The sequence below is a fragment of the Drosophila obscura genome, unplaced genomic scaffold, assembly GCF_018151105.1.
Source record: "Drosophila obscura isolate BZ-5 IFL unplaced genomic scaffold, ASM1815110v1 contig_191, whole genome shotgun sequence".
NCBI lineage: Eukaryota > Metazoa > Arthropoda > Insecta > Diptera > Drosophilidae > Drosophila > Drosophila obscura.
Window position 1 is genome coordinate 269778 of NW_024542780.1, and position 15715 is coordinate 285492.

Sequence of the window (15715 nt, forward strand, 5' to 3'; positions counted from 1 at the left end):
TCGAGCCGATACCTACATACTTACATACATACATATGTGAATGCAAGTGCCGCTACAATCGATCTCGCAATACATACACATACACAAGCCGCAGCACGCATAAAAACGGTAATCGCATTCTCGCACTGCCCACTCTGTGACATTCCCAGTGGTCAAGGGCAAAGCTCTCCTCCATAAGTGGAGTTTGGTGACAGGCCGGAGTACATCGAGCACTCAACAAAACGTACCAACCTAACATAACCTCGCCAACAACAGAATGGAAAATTCGACAAGTGAAAAAGACTTTTGCAAAGCCAAACGCGCTTCTGTTCAACGTCAACTATTAGCAATGAACGAATTCTTCAGCGCCGGTGAGATGATCAGCTTTGACGAGGCGGACTTGATGGTGCGTATAGAATCTGTGGAGAGCATGAAGGTCGAGTTTGAAATCAGTCAGTCAAGGCTAGAAAAATTAGATTTGCTCGAGCTTTCAACGGACTCCCGCTCAGACTTCGAAAAGGTTTACTGGAAGATCAAAGCCACTCTCGCTCGTCAACTGGATGTACTCACTAAGGGACATATGACGGACGCCAACTCAACAACTATACCACGCTTTACTGAAAGTACGCACACACTTGCTCACTCGTTCAACCGTAAGTCTCGCCTGCCGGAATTGCAGCTGCCCAGGTTCAGCGGCTCCTACGAGGATTGGCCGGATTTTTACGCCATGTACAAGACTGTCATAGGCAGCAATGAGGACCTGAGTAAGATTGAGAAATTTCAGCATTTACGTGCGTGTTTAGATGGTGTTGCTCTCAACACAATCAAATCGTTAGAGCCTGTCGACGTAAATTACGACAAGGCGTTGGAGTTACTCATAAAGCGTTTTGATAATAAGTTGCTACACTTTCAGGGCCACGTGCGAGCTATAATCGGGCTGTCAGGTGTTGAAAAGGGATCAGCAGAGGCGTTGCGTGAGTTGAGTGACAAAATTAACTCTCATCTTCGGGCGCTTAGCACCATGTCAACAACTGAGGAGCTGGCTGATGGATTACTTATACACACAATATCGCACAAGCTTCTTAGAAAAGAGATGCCGCATGATGGAAAACTTGAAAGGCGCTACGGTACCTACACCTAGCCACCAGGTGGGCAGAAATCTACAAAAGTCGAACCGTAACACATTCATTGCATCTTCATCCAACAATTACCAGCAAATTTGTAATTTTTGCGACTCAAAAGAGCATTTTCTTGCAAAATGCCCGTTGTTTTTGAATCTGTCCCCAAGTTTGCGCCACAAAGAGTCTTAGCGATTGCATCTTTGCCTAAACTGCTTGCGCAAAGGCCATGGCTTGCAGCAATGTCGCTCAGGTCACTGCAGGCACTGTCAACAAAAACATCATTCGTTGCTGCACATGAGCCCCACCACAACTCAATCATCTGCCCTGTGTACAACAAGCTTGCAGTCTGCAACCACGATCCAGCCTCACGCATCGTCTACAGGGAATCCATCATCTTCAACTCTCGTCAGCACTACGCTTGAATTCACACCTGAAGCCACGAATGCCCAGCCTGCAGACTACGTGGTGCTTCCAACCGCCATCATATTTGCCAAGAGCCACTCAGGTTTATTCGTACCCTGTCGTGCATTACTTGATTCTGGATCTCAGCTCAACTTTATCACTGCTCGTCTAGTTAAGCACCTCCAACTCAAAACTCATCATGTTGCCGTATCAATATCTGGTATAGGTGAATCAACCCTATCTTTTAACATGTCCACTGACATCTCAGCGCAGTCAAGTGATAGGAGCTTCAGCACATAATTTTCAGCAGTCGTTACTCGCACTATAACGGATTATCAACCCCATTTTGGATTAGACATCTCTGGGTGGAATATCCCCAAAAACATCTCGCTCGCGGATCCAACGTTTTTCAAATCTCAGAAAATAGATTTATTACTTGGTGCCGGACTATTTTTCGATCTCCTCTGCATCGGCCAAATTCGAATGGCGGATAACCTACCTGTTCAGTCGCATATTTATGCAGTAATTAATATTACATAATATACACTTATCGAATAAGTCAGGTCGACCCATGTAACGGGAGACATAATAACAAACGACATGGCATTGTAGCTGAGTCAACAATAACCGCTTCTGCAGCAATTTCTGCCAACGATGCGATCGCTCGTCAGAGGGCAAAAACACTGGTGCAATTGCTGACTATCACAATTGCCCAATAACACAATATCATATTAAATCCAAATTAATTCAATATTAATTCCAATTCCCTTTTACCATATTCTTACTAGACTCAGCACTTTCTGTACCTTTTGTTACCTATAAATAGAAATTAAGTTTGTTGAATAAAATCAGTATCAGAAACAGTACCATCACTGCCTGTTCACTCATTCTCTACAACTGCAATCAACAGAGGATGTCGCCGTGTCTTCAGACCCTCATTTGCTCGACGTAGGAAACCCTCTCCGCAGTCCAACTGGTTCAAGTTCTAGTTGCGACGACAAATTTGTAGACGGTTTATGTACCGTATGCATACCAAAACACACACACAAACACACATTAACACTACCAACTCCTACCAACGTACACAAAAAACACACATCCCTATCAGCCCTTTACAAGGAACCTAATCCATGGGAGGATTCACTGTCGGATATTGTAAAACGATTCTGGGAAGTCGACAATTGCTGCGGTACAACCCCTGCGCTCTCTGGTGAAGACGCGCTATGTGAGCAGCTATTTCTCCAAGGTTACACGCGACTTAAGTCAGGGCAGTATTCAGTTAGGCTTCCAGCAAAGCTCAGCTTCGACACGCTAGGAGACTCATATCAACGTGCTCTACGACGTTTCAAGTCGCTGGAAAACAAACTGGCCAAAAATCACCAGTTGATGGAGAGCTATTCTGCATTCATGCGCGAATACATCGACTTGGGCCACATGTCTTTGGCGTCCAAGCAGCAGCTTGTCCCACAATTCTATTTACCCCACCACTGCAGTGCACTGCGTAGAAAAGCCAAATAGCTCAACCACCAAATTACGCGTCGTGATGGATCAGCCAAATCCACATCAGGCGCATCTCTGAATGATCTCTTGCATACAGGCCCAGCAATTCAACCCAAATTATTTAACATTTTAATTAAGTTTCGATTCTTAAAGGTTGCCATGTGCGGTGACATCTGTAAGATGTACCGCTGCGTCCGAATAATGCATCCAGACAAATTCCTGCAATGCATCTTATGGCGTGATCATCAAAATGAAAATATAAGGACGTACACCTTGGATACAGTAACGTATGGAACCAAACCCGCTGCGTTTCTAGCAATTCGAGCGATGCAGCAGCTGGCCCACGACGAAGAGCCTACCTTTCCACTAGCTGCAAAAATAGTTTCTATGTAGACGATTTAATCTCTGGAGGGGACTCAATGGAAGAAGCCATTCAGATCCGACAGCAAGTAAAACTGCTACTGGCAAAAGGTCACTTTCCAATCAGAAAGTGGTGCTCAAACGAGCCTGATGCATTAAAAGGAGAAAGCGAATCTGATTGTGAGCAGCTAATGGAGTTCAAGGATGGCACCAACATTGCAAAGACGCTTGGTTTAGCTTGAAGCCCTAGCTCTGATAGCCTGCTTTTCAACTTTGCTAAAATCGTACCTCAAGGATCAGTCACAAAGCGGAGCATATTATCAATGATAGCTAGATTTTACGATCCGCTCGGATTAATCGCTCCCATCGTTACCAGGTTAAAGGTATTTCTCCAAGCACTGTGGAAGGAAAAGGTCAATTGGGACGAATGCCTGTCGCAGTCGCTGCACTCCGAATGGATCAAACTCATATCGCAGCTCTCATTTGTCAGCAGCTTGAAATTTTCTCGTTTTGTATTGATGCCGCTGGCTACGTATGAGCTGCATGGATTTTGCGACGCCAGCACAGCCGCTTATGGTGCATGCGTATTTGTCAGATCCGAAATGCAAGGGGTATTTTCATCACATTTGCTATGCTCTAAATCAAGGGTCGCCCCGTTAAAGACGCTGACAATCCCAAAGCTTGAGCTGGCAGCCGCACTTTTATTATCAGAGCTCATCGCGAAGTGCATTCAGTTCGAATGCAAATATTATTGCTGGACCGATTCAACAGTAGCGCTTGCATGGATTCGTGAATCACCTTCAAATTTTAACGTCTTTGTATCCAACAGGGTATCACAAATACAGGAGCGGACCGGGGGCATGACCTGGCGTCATGTGCCCTCTCAGCTGAACCCTGCGGACAGATAAAGATAAAGTGCGGAACGCATTTACTTATAAAAAACATTCAACTTACGCACTTCGCAGAGGAATACAAAGCACTCAGCTTAGAAAAGCCGCTTCCAACAAGAAGCAAACTTCGTTCTTTGTGCCCACTGTTGGACGCTGAGGGACTCTTGCGCATCGGCGGGCGCCTTCAGAACTCAGACTTGGAATATGAAGCAAAGCATCCGTTATTGTTGCCTAAACGCCACCCGGTTACAGCAGCTATAATCACACATTATCATTTGGAATTTCTTCATGCTGGTCCGCAATTCCTTCTAGCAACACTCCGCCAGCGATACTGGCCCATCGGAGGTCTCAAGGCTGTCTCGAACATCATCAACAAGTGCGTTCGCTGCTTTCGAATGCGACCTAAACTTCTGGAGCAAGTCATGGCCCCGCTACCAGCTGAGCGTGTGCAGCCAAGTCCGACGTTTCACGTAACTGGCATCGACTTTTGCGGTCCTTTCTACGTAAAATCAGAGGTCAGGAATCGCTCACCAACGAAGTGCTACATCTCAATTTTTATATGCTTTGCAACGAAAGCAACGCATTTATAGTTGGTAGAGGACCTGTCCACGTCATCGTTTATCACTGCCTTGAAGAAATTCATCAGCCTTCGAGGGAAACCGCATACAATATAGACAGACAACGCCACAAATTTCGTGGGTGCTCGAAATGAGCTGAAGGAACTGCGCGACCTGTTTATAAGCGATCCACAGCGCAATGAAATTGTTTGCAATTGCATAGCACTGGGAGTCAACTGGAAATTCATACCGCCCCGTTCGCCACATTTTGGAGGATTGTGGGAGGCTGCTGTTAAGTGAGCAAATTCTCTTCTCTCATTCAACGAATTCCGAACTCTCATCTGTCAAATATCCGCAATGCTTAATTCAAGACCGCTTTTCTCTATTACAGAAAACCCGAATGATTTGGAGATACTCACGCCTGGACACTTCATCTGGGGCAAAGCTAATGCCACTATCGACGAGCCAGACATAACGCACCTAAGCATAGGTCGCCTCAGCCGTTGGCAGCGAATATGTCACATGCAGCAATCATTTTGGAAGAAGTGGAGTACATCGTATTTGTCGTTGCTCCAAGAGCGCGGGAAATGGCGATCGTGCAAGCAAAATCTTCAGGCCGGCAGCATCGTGCTGCTCAAGGAGGACAATGCACCACCGCTCAGGTGGCCGCTTGGTCGAGTCGACATCGTCATCACTGGTGACGACGGCATTAGGGCACGGGCAATTCGGCCCGCCTGCCCTTTCTCAGTCTGGTATTGATCTTCATAACGTATCCATCGCTTTATTATATCGGTCACTTTATCGTCTACCTTACATTACCAATATATAATAAATTGTACATTACCCATTGAAACGCTAGACTTTTCTTAACAATTAAACGAGTTTCAACGGCTATTAAAAACGCTTAAAAGCCAAACAGTGAGAATAGCAATTATTCGTACACAAAATGGTCTAGTCAAGAGAGCCATTGCCAAAATCGCCGTTCTGCCAATCGAGACCACATCGGTTGAAAGCTTGTATCTTCCAACGGGGGGAGCATGTTCGCAGCAGAACGCCATCTGAATATATTAGATCTCTACCTCTTAAAATCACAACATTGAAGTCACACACTATTATTTTTAGATATCATTGTAAATTTCACCACTAATCTATCGATAGGTTTATATAAAAAAGTTCGAGAAGTAAAACACAGTACAAGCAGTCAAAAGGCTCTTTTGGTTTTTAATGTTTATAAATTACAAAAGGGGCCGAAGTGGGGTGCAAACCAGCATCTCCTCAAAACAATATCATCAAAAGAAGATTTTTATGGGTTAATTAAAGACAATCCTAGTCGCTTTGATACCTCAAATTACCAAGAGTCAAACATTTTCGGGATAAATCGGGCCAATAACAAAGATCTAGGTTTAAAGAAAGACGAAAATGCGGGTCGTATAATGACCTCATTTGCAGGGTTAAAAGCGAAAGCATACTCTTATTTAGTTGCCAAAGATAATAGCACTGACCATAACGTCAAAAAGATTAAAGATTATATTGAATGCATTAAACATAAAAAAACATATTATGGACAGCCGAGAGTAATCAGAAGTAGAGGTCATAAAATTTATACTGAAATTGTAAATAAGATAAATCTAAATTATAAGGATGACAAAAGATTTATATTACCCGATAATATTTCAACGTTAGCACATAATCACTTTGAAATTGTAAATATTATAGATTCTAGTAATAATGCGCATATAGTATAAAAAAATTTAAATTTAAAATATTTATAATTATTATGTAATTTTAACTATTTTGAATGTTATAAAAAAAAAAACGTGAAAAAAAACAATTTTTCTTTCTGTTTAATTATTTTAATATCCTTTTTTAATCTATCCAGGAATTGTGTGTTTCATCAAACCCTAACCATTTAACAAAAACTTGATCCTTCTTTCGTCGGATTATTTTTTCCACTAAGAAAGCATTTTCATCTTTCACTTTTTGAAGTTCTTGTTCATAAAATGATTGTTGAGAGTAGCAGCAGCGAGTTGGCAGGGGGCTGTTGTTAACAGCCGGAGCGCGCTCTCTCTTGCCTGGCGCTAGCGAGTTGGCGGGCAGCCAGCTCACTAAGCGGGAGTTTAGTATGCTACCCACCCCCGTACATTCCGGTACGCGTCGATACATATCATCGTTTTATATTCACACCCACATACATACACACATACAATCAAACAACCGCGCCGTTTCGAGTGCCCAATAAACGAATTAGTTAACGATCATACTGTGCCTATTCATTGCGGGACACTTTGGATCTGCTGAGGGCTTATCTGCAGCACTAGGAAGCGCCCTACTACAAACATTGGTCCTTCGAGCCGGATTCTTGCTGAATCGAGATTGTCCCAGCAAGCATCGGTGGATTCCAGAGAGAACTGCAGATAAGTACGCTCATATTGTGCCGCCAATCGATTCCTTCCGCGATTGGCGTTCCGCACTATTCACGTCCGAGTGTCCACTTATCCATATGTACATATATTCTTATGTACATATTGTCCGATCTCACTAACACTTTCCGTTAGCTATTAGCAATTATCCGCTACACAGCCACAATAACGGCGTCCGACACGTATGTATATATGCATGTGCATATGTTGTGCCTGATTCGCACACACATACCCCGCCCCCAATAAAACACTCATCCGAAGTAATTTATTGGCGTTGTTTATTGTATTTATTGTTTATTGTGTATATCGAATTGTATATTCTTACAATCTGATTTTCACTCAATACTTCTCATAAATAATAAACCTCATTAATCCCGGTGAGAAAATACCTAAAAAAAAAATACCGATTACTCCACATCTACATACCACACTTAGTATATGTAGGCACGAACGCGTTCGTCCGATACGCGGTACCAGCACTCCGCTGCTTATGCAAATTTCGCAATTACCAAGAATTTAAGCATTCCAGGCGCCCCTAAAGTGACCCACAGCCCGAGCAATTTCCCCCACATCCGGGATAAATTCATCCAACAAGAGGCACAGCTCATTTCCGCAGTCTTTTTTGCATTTTTCCGCGCCAAATTCCAAATTGCAAAAAAAACTAGAGGTGACAAACCAAAAAAAAAAACCTAGTGGTGGCAAAAATAAAAAGTATCGCTCACGGGCCTCGTATCCATCGAGTAGTTAATATTTTTTCGCAAATCACCTTGTCCATCGCCCACTACGACTAAATCCATTCCAGTACCGATATTTAAACATATCGTAGTCTAGTGCGGATCCCGATTGTGATTCTTTTGTGCGCCAAAACCGCGGGGAACAAGAAAAATATCCTTTTTTCTTGCGTCATATCATCCGATAGTTTTCCCGAACACTTCCGTTTTCGCTCTAAGATCGTCTTACACATCACCCACTACGACGAAATAAAATCCAATACCGATATATCAAATATCGTAGTCTAGTGCTGATTCCGTTTTCGACTTTTTCGTGCATTAAAACCACTGCCAATAAGAAAATATCAATTTTCTTGAGGAATATCGTCCGATAGTCGTGCTCGACAGGAAAACAATTCCTTGTTGTTCTGCCTCTGGTGTGGTGTCCATTTCCGCTTTATCCGCACAGTCCTCATTTGGCGTTCATTTGTGCTTCCGCGTGCGGTCCTTCTTAGTATGCCAACAGGTGTGGAAGACAACAAGAAGTTTTTGGCGGTGCCTACGCCTGGTAGATCAAGGCCATCTAGCTCATCCGTGCCATCAACGCCGACCTCGGGGACTCAAAGGGCAAGGTCCTTAGGTACTCCAAGGGCTTCCACGAGTGCCACGGCGGCGACGACCAAATCGGTGCTGTTTCCTTCGCCGATCACGACTAAGGTGCTTTCGCCTCCATACCCGCAACTAGTCGATCCTCGCTCCACACTTCCAATGGCACAGCCGATTGTCACCTCCGCACGGGCCAAGTTTGTGGCAGCCATCGATAGGCTGACCACCTTGGAGGCACGGCTCACCACTCCAGGGACCGCCACCCCATCCTCCGCGGTCTCACAGGTCCGTCGTGACCAGCTCAAAAACATGTGGGCCAAGGTGGATGCTGAATTTGAGGCATGTTCGCTGGCAATGCTGTGCGAGGCCCCTGAAGACCAAGAGGAAATTCAGAAAATGTATGGCGAGTGCTATGAGGGCTATGAGCGGTGCGTGGCGGACCTCATAGCCCAAATAGACCGCCCAGACCTCCGACCTCCCGGGCCGCAGACCTCCCAGGGCGGTTGTCGGCTGCCCCCCTGTGACATTGAAGTTTTCGCAGGGGATTACGTTCGCTGGCCGACGTTCCGCGACCTATTCACAGCGATTTATATAAACAATCCGAGGCTGTCCCCGGTGGAAAAGCTGTACCACCTCACTACTAAAACCCGTGGCGATCCGAAAGCCATAGTAGAAAAGTCCCCACTTACCAATGACGGTTTCGAGGCAGCATGGTCAGCCCTTCGTAGTCGATATGAAAATAATCGACTCCTGGTGACCAACCAGATAAATATCCTGCTATTGCTGCCTCGCGTGGGTTCCGAGACTAGTCGTGCCTTGAAAGAGCTTCAGAGCACCATTCAAGGTGTTCTAACTGCTCTGGCCCACTCCAAGGTCTGCACAGACAATTGGGATAGTATTCTGGTGACCATCTGTGCATCCAAGCTGCCAAAACTGACCCGGGCTCTGTGGGAAGCGTCAGTGACTGATAAGAAGGAAATGCCTCCATGGACGGAAATCGACTCCTTCCTGACACAGCGGTACCTGACGCTAGAGGCCATGGAGAGCGACCCTTCCCAGGCTAGAAGCGATCCGCATCAGCAACCGTCCAAAGGCAGTCAAAATCCGCAATCCTCCGGAAGCCACGCCAACCCATTCCGGTCTCAAGGCAGTCCTCCTACGAGGAACTTTCACTCCTTCAAGACCCACATTAATCCGAAGCAGTGCGATCTCTGCTCCAAAGAGAATCATCCGGTCCGGCTCTGCCCGCACTTCCTCCAAATGGACGTTGAAGCACGTTCAAGCTGCATCAAGACGAAGCAGTTGTGCTTAAACTGTTTTGCCCGAGGTCACCAGCTCCGAGAGTGCACCAGCGCCCACAATTGTTTCACGTGTGGAGCCCGTCACCATACACTGCTGCATCGCGGTACTCCTGCCTCCAGTGAGTCGTCCACATCCGCGCAAATTTCCAATTCGTCCGACGCTCAGCCCACCGTGCAAAATTATTTCACCTCGGGCACCAGGCCCGTTCTTCTAGGCACGGCAATAATTAACATTTGCCACCTGGGGACAAATTTCCGCGCCCGCGCTCTAATCGACTCGGGCTCCGAGGCTACGTTCATTACGGAACGGCTTTTTAACATCATCAAACTACCATTCCGCCTTATTCAGGCACAAGTCTCAGGCCTGAGTCAGTCGGTAGCAGCTCAGTCCAAGAAGCTCTGCCACTTTTCCATTCGTTCCCCGACTAAGCCGGGCTTGCAGTTGAAAGCCGCGGCTTACGTATTGCCGGAACTAGCAGGCAATCTCCCGTCATATCCAATTCCGCTAAGTGCGTTGCGAGATTTGCCGAACCTGCCATTAGCTGATCCCACCTTCTATGAGAGCTCGCAGATAGATGTCCTGATCGGAGCCGATATCCTTCCCTCCATCCTTCTGAGCGGTTCACAGACCGACATTTGTGGTGCCCCCCCGAACCGAATCGCATCTTTCTCCACACAAGTGTCCAACGTCCTCGATGCTCCATTAGACAAGCTCCTCACAAAGTTTTGGGAGGTGGAGGATCTACCAACCAAGTTAGTAGGAGAGTCCGATTCCTATTGCGAAAGCAACTTCCTACAAACCACCACGAGGGCAACAAGCGGAAAATACATGGTAACCCTACCATTCCGCGACCCGGGTCATCTCGGGTCTGGCCTAGGGTATTCAAGGTCCATCGCACTAGCCCAGTTCTTAAGGAACGAGAATCGGCTGAAAAGAGATTCGCCGTTGCACGAACAGTACGTTTCCGTAATCCAAGAATACTCAGATCTGGGCCACATGACAGAGGTCCCTCCGAGCCACGACTCCAACAACTACTATCTCCCTCACCACGCAGTAATCAAACCCGATAGCACTACAACGAAGCTTCGTGTGGTGTTTAACGCATCCAGCCCATCCGCGAACGGAACGAGCTTGAATGACCTCCTTCACGCGGGCCCGGTCCTACAATCCGATTTGACCCTTCAGATTCTGAAATGGCGCTACTTCCGATATGCGTTCAACGCCGACATCACCAAAATGTACCGTCAGATTTGGGTGGATCCAGAACACACTCGTTTCCAGAGAATCTTGTTTCGAAACGCAGAGGGGGAAATTCGTGATTACGAATTGAAAACCGTCACCTTTGGCGTCAACTGCGCCCCCTTTCTCGCCATTCGAGTCCTTCAACAGCTTTCCAACGACGTCCAATCGCAATTCCCCAGGGCTAGTCATATCATTCGGCACTTTATGTACGTCGACGATGTCCTCGCCGGCGCTGACTCCACACAGGAGGCTCAGCTAGCCATCCGCGAATTACAGGCCGCCCTCAGTTCGGCAGGTTTTCCGCTACGAAAGTGGACAGCCAACCACAAGGACGTATTGGCCGAGATTCCGAGTGACCACCTCCTCCACACTGATTTCCTGGAGATTGACGCACAGAGCACGGCAAAGACCCTCGGCATTCGCTGGAAAGCGACCTCCGACGAGTTCTTCTTTGTTCCTCCGGTGCTCTCGCTTGAGTCATCCTACACCAAGCGAGAAGTCCTCTCGCAGATAGCGAAACTGTTTGATCCTGCAGGGTGGCTGGCACCGTTCATCGTCCGCTCCAAGATCTTCATGCAGGAAATTTGGTTGCAGGAACTGGAGTGGGACGAGAACCTTCCCAACGAACTGTGTCAATACTGGCAAGCCTTCCTGCGTAGCTACTCCTGTCTCACCAAGATCCGTATCCCAAGGTGGATTGGTTCCCAGCCATCCGTTAAGGTGGAGCACCATGGGTTCTGTGATGCCTCAGAAAAGGCTTACGGCGCCGCGATTTATGTTCGCGTTGAGATGGGCCAGCGTATCGACGTGCATCTACTGGCAGCGAAGACACGAGTTGCGCCCGTAAAAACCGTATCGCTTCCCCGGTTAGAGCTGTGCGGGGCCGTGCTTCTAGCCGAAATGGCGACGGCTATCCTGCCAAGTATGCCGACGACAGGGTCTACCTGTTACTACTGGACAGATTCCACAATCGTTCTCGCCTGGTTGAACAAGCCTGCATGCCATTGGACCACCTTCGTGGCCAATCGAGTAACGAAAATCGCTCAAACCACCGAGACCCAAAAGTGGTCTCATGTGCGCTCCGAGCACAACCCGGCGGATTTAGCCAGTCGGGGGGTTCCTCTACAGGATCTGGTTGACAACCATCTCTGGTGGCATGGGCCCTCATGGTTACAGCAACCACGCTCTCAATGGCCGCTCCAAGATCAGGAAACCCCCGTCATAGACCTCGAGCAGCGGGCTGTGAAAGTCCATTTCACAACCAGCCCACCCGAAGACTTCCTCGAGCGGTTCTCCACGCTTGAAAAAGCTCTACGAGTCCGCGCGTACGTCCTGCGTTTCCTACAGCGCTGCCGAAAACTACCGTACGTACAGGAGATCCATCCTACAAGCGGGGAAATTAACGAGGCTGAACGAACTCTTATCCTAGAAACTCAGCGCCGAGAATATTCTCAAGAGTATCACTCCTTACGTGAGAAGCGCCCAGTGCCTCGATCAAGTTCTATCCTGAATTTGAATCCGTTTATGGATCAACATGGGGTCATACGCTCCTGCGGCCGTGTATCTACGGCGCAAGGGCTGAAGTATGACGAGCGACATCCCATAATTCTTCCGTATAACTGTCGTTTGTCGCGACTCCTCACGCAGTTCACACACCGGATCACTCTTCACGGGGGCAGCCAATTGATGGTGCGACTTATCCGATCCAAGTATTGGATTCCACGGATTCAGAAGCTGATGAAGGGTGTCGTGAACTCTTGCAAAGTGTGCCTTATCCACAAAAGGAAGTTGCAAACTCAACTGATGGGGGATCTCCCCAGGGAGCGAACTTCATTCTCCCGACCGTTCACGCACACCGGAATTGACTACGCCGGTCCCTTCGAAATCCGCAACTACACAGGGCGGGCGTGCCTTATTACCAAGGGGTATGTGTGCGTGTTCGTGTGTTTCTCCACGAAGGCTATTCATTTGGAGCCTACGTCCGACCTCACCACCGAGAAATTTCTCGCTGCCTTCGCGCGGTTCGTCGCGAGACGAGGCTGTCCACAGAGTATCCACTCCGATAACGGCAAGACCTTTGTGGGCGCAGCCACAGTACTGGCCCGTGATTTCCTAGAAGCATTTAAGGACTCTGTGATTGATGCGTACAGTCACCAAAGGGTCTCGTGGAAATTCATCCCACCAGGGGCCCCACATAGGGGGGGACTTTGGGAAGCCGGAGTGAAGAGCTTCAAAACCCTGTTCTATAAGGCCACGTCCACTCGTAGATACACCTTCGAGGAGCTCTCCACGCTTCTCTCGAAAATAGAGGCGTGCCTTAATTCGAGACCACTCTCGCCTATGTCCGAAGATCCGACGGAGTTACTGGCCCTAACTCCCGGGCATTTCCTTACGGGGGGACCCTTAATGGCGACGGCGGAGCCAGAAGTTAAGGGTGACCTCACCTCGATCATAAATCGATGGCAACATCTGAAGGCACTCAACCAACAGTTCTGTCGTAGGTGGAAAGAGGAATACCTTAAGGAACTCCACAAGCGGACCAAATGGCAAACGCCCACGCCCAATCTGCAGATTGGTGATATGGTCGTCGTCAAGGAAGACAACTTGCCGTCTAATGAATGGCGTCTCGGACGAATCCATTCCGTGTACCCCGGCGCCGACGATCGGGTCCGTGTAGTCGACATCCTCACTGCACGGGGGGTCCTCAAAAGGCCCGTCGCAAAGGTCGTTCTTCTGTCCGTAGAACCTCCTCGCTCCATCCAACATTAACGAAGAGCGTGCGCGTCCCCCGCTTCCTATCCCGTTACTAACCCGTCTCCTATTCTTTGTCTTCTTCTTTCGCCATAGTTTCCGTATTTAGAGATGGCTCCACGGTCTCGTAACACCCGCACTTCGGAGAGTAGACGTTCTCGAGGTAGTAACTCCTACCGTTGCCGAGTCTGCTCCGGAAGCCATCCGCTCCGTGCCTGCCGACGCTTTCTTCGCCTGGACGCCGAGAAGAGACTCCGAGCCGTCTTGATTAACAAGTACTGCGCTAATTGCCTGGCTCATCGGCACTCCGGCAGAGACTGCCGCAGTACCAAGGGCTGCAAAGTGTGCGGTGGGAACCACCATACGCTACTCCACAACCGTGCGTCCCAGCGTTCAGGCCGCGCTTCCGGACCAGCCCCTCCGGCGGCTCCAGCCTCTAGCGTTGAACGACGCCGTCGTCTCCCCGAAAGCCGCCCCGTCGTGGAAGATCCGGCACCATCCGTGGCTACGCTCCTCCAGAACCGGAGCATCAACGTTCTCCCGACGGCCCTGGTGGTCTTAGATACGGGTTCCAGAACTTGTGAGACAGTGGCTCTTATAGACCCCTGTACCCCAGTGAGCAGCATCGACGAGTCATTGGCCATCGCCTTCAAACTGCCCTCCACGCGGGTTGGCACCGAGAAGGTGTGCACTGCGACTGTCCGCGCCAAGAATGGAAACTTCCAAGTGGACGCAGTGCTGAAGGTCGAGCCCCGCCTGCGCGTCCGCACGCCACTACGCCTCGTGACCGAGGCGGTGCGAACCCGTTTCGACGACATTCGCCTCGCCAACGAGCGCTTCCATCGCCCATCCACTGTCTCCCTCGTGCTCGGCGCCGACGTTTACCAGAAGGTGATTCAACCCGGGTTCCTCGCCCTAGGAGAAGGTCTTCCCGTGGCCCAAAGCACCGTATTCGGATGGATTGTTTCTGGGGCGTGCACTCAGCCATAGAGGTTCTCCATTGCAGTCCTGCAAGGGGGGGGAGGATGTTGAGAGTAGCAGCAGCGAGTTGGCAGGGGGCTGTTGTTAACAGCCGGAGCGCGCTCTCTCTTGCCTGGCGCTAGCGAGTTGGCGGGCAGCCAGCTCACTAAGCGGGAGTTTAGTATGCTACCCACCCCCGTACATTCCGGTACGCGTCGATCGTTTTATATTCACACCCACATACATACACACATACAATCAAACAACCGCGCCGTTTCGAGTGCCCAATAAACGAATTAGTTAACGATCATACTGTGCCTATTCATTGCGGGACACTTTGGATCTGCTGAGGGCTTATCTGCAGCACTAGGAAGCGCCCTACTACAAACAATGATCCTTTAATCATTTCCCCCATATAGTCTTTCAGTTCATATGTTGTTGGACTGGTAGACTTTACTTTTGATATTTTAAAAACCTCGGTTGTCCAGTTCGGTTCATATCCCTTTGTAAAAATACCTTTATATTTACTTATTCTAACAGGATCATCAATGGAAAACTTGTGTTTAGGGAAAACCTTACAAATATTTTAAGCTGTTTTCAATATAAACTCCTCATTTTGCTTGTTGACATCCACAGGCTTCATTTTTATGGTTCGATGATATGAATTATTGTAATCATTTACCAGATCTTTCAAGTTATGAATCCAGGTATGATTTCCCTGCATACTAAACATTTTCCACATACGATTTTTTAATGTTCTATTAAAACATTCGCAAATAGATGCTTTTAGGTGTGTATCTGTATGGTAATGGTTTATGTGATTTGTTTTCATAAGCTCAGTGAAGGAAGCATTAAAAAACTCCTTTCCTTGATCAGATTGAATATTTTTAGGTTTATGGTTAGATAGTTTTAATA

At 47.9% G+C, this 15715-nt stretch overlaps 2 protein-coding genes and 1 pseudogene across 3 annotated transcripts; all 3 read left to right on the forward strand.

Moving 5' to 3' along the window:
• Window positions 1-328: 328 nt before the first annotated feature.
• LOC111080064 lies at window positions 329-1045 on the forward strand. Its single transcript, XM_041593513.1, has 2 exons — window positions 329-743; window positions 893-1045. Exons 1-2 carry the CDS (start codon window positions 329-331, stop codon window positions 928-930), a joined length of 453 nt encoding a protein of 150 aa, XP_041449447.1. The 3' UTR covers window positions 931-1045.
• Window positions 1046-6821: 5776 nt separating this feature from the next.
• LOC121404245 lies at window positions 6822-15134 on the forward strand. 2 transcript variants are annotated; one of them, XM_041593526.1, is made up of 2 exons: window positions 6822-6956; window positions 13937-15134. In XM_041593526.1, exon 2 carries the CDS (start codon window positions 13952-13954, stop codon window positions 14828-14830), a length of 879 nt encoding a protein of 292 aa, XP_041449460.1. In that variant the 5' UTR covers window positions 6822-6956; window positions 13937-13951; the 3' UTR covers window positions 14831-15134. The 2 variants fall into 2 exon arrangements, with proteins under 2 accessions (XP_041449460.1, XP_041449459.1); XM_041593525.1 differs by lacking the exon at window positions 6822-6956 and adding an exon at window positions 7029-7227 and having other exon boundaries at window positions 13937-15133.
• LOC121404244 lies at window positions 7543-13410 on the forward strand (annotated as a pseudogene).
• Window positions 15135-15715: the final 581 nt, after the last annotated feature.

Excerpts from the sequence above, each read along its gene's own strand:
- LOC111080064 (XM_041593513.1), top strand. The coding sequence starts at position 329 with ATGAACGAATTCTTCAGCGCCGGTGAGATGATCAGCTTTGACGAGGCG. Across the intron at positions 744-892 it reads AGGCAGCAATGAGGACCTGA|GGCCACGTGCGAGCTATAAT; the intron begins GTAAGATTGAGA and ends CTACACTTTCAG.
- LOC121404245 (XM_041593526.1), top strand. The coding sequence starts at position 13,952 with ATGGCTCCACGGTCTCGTAACACCCGCACTTCGGAGAGTAGACGTTCT.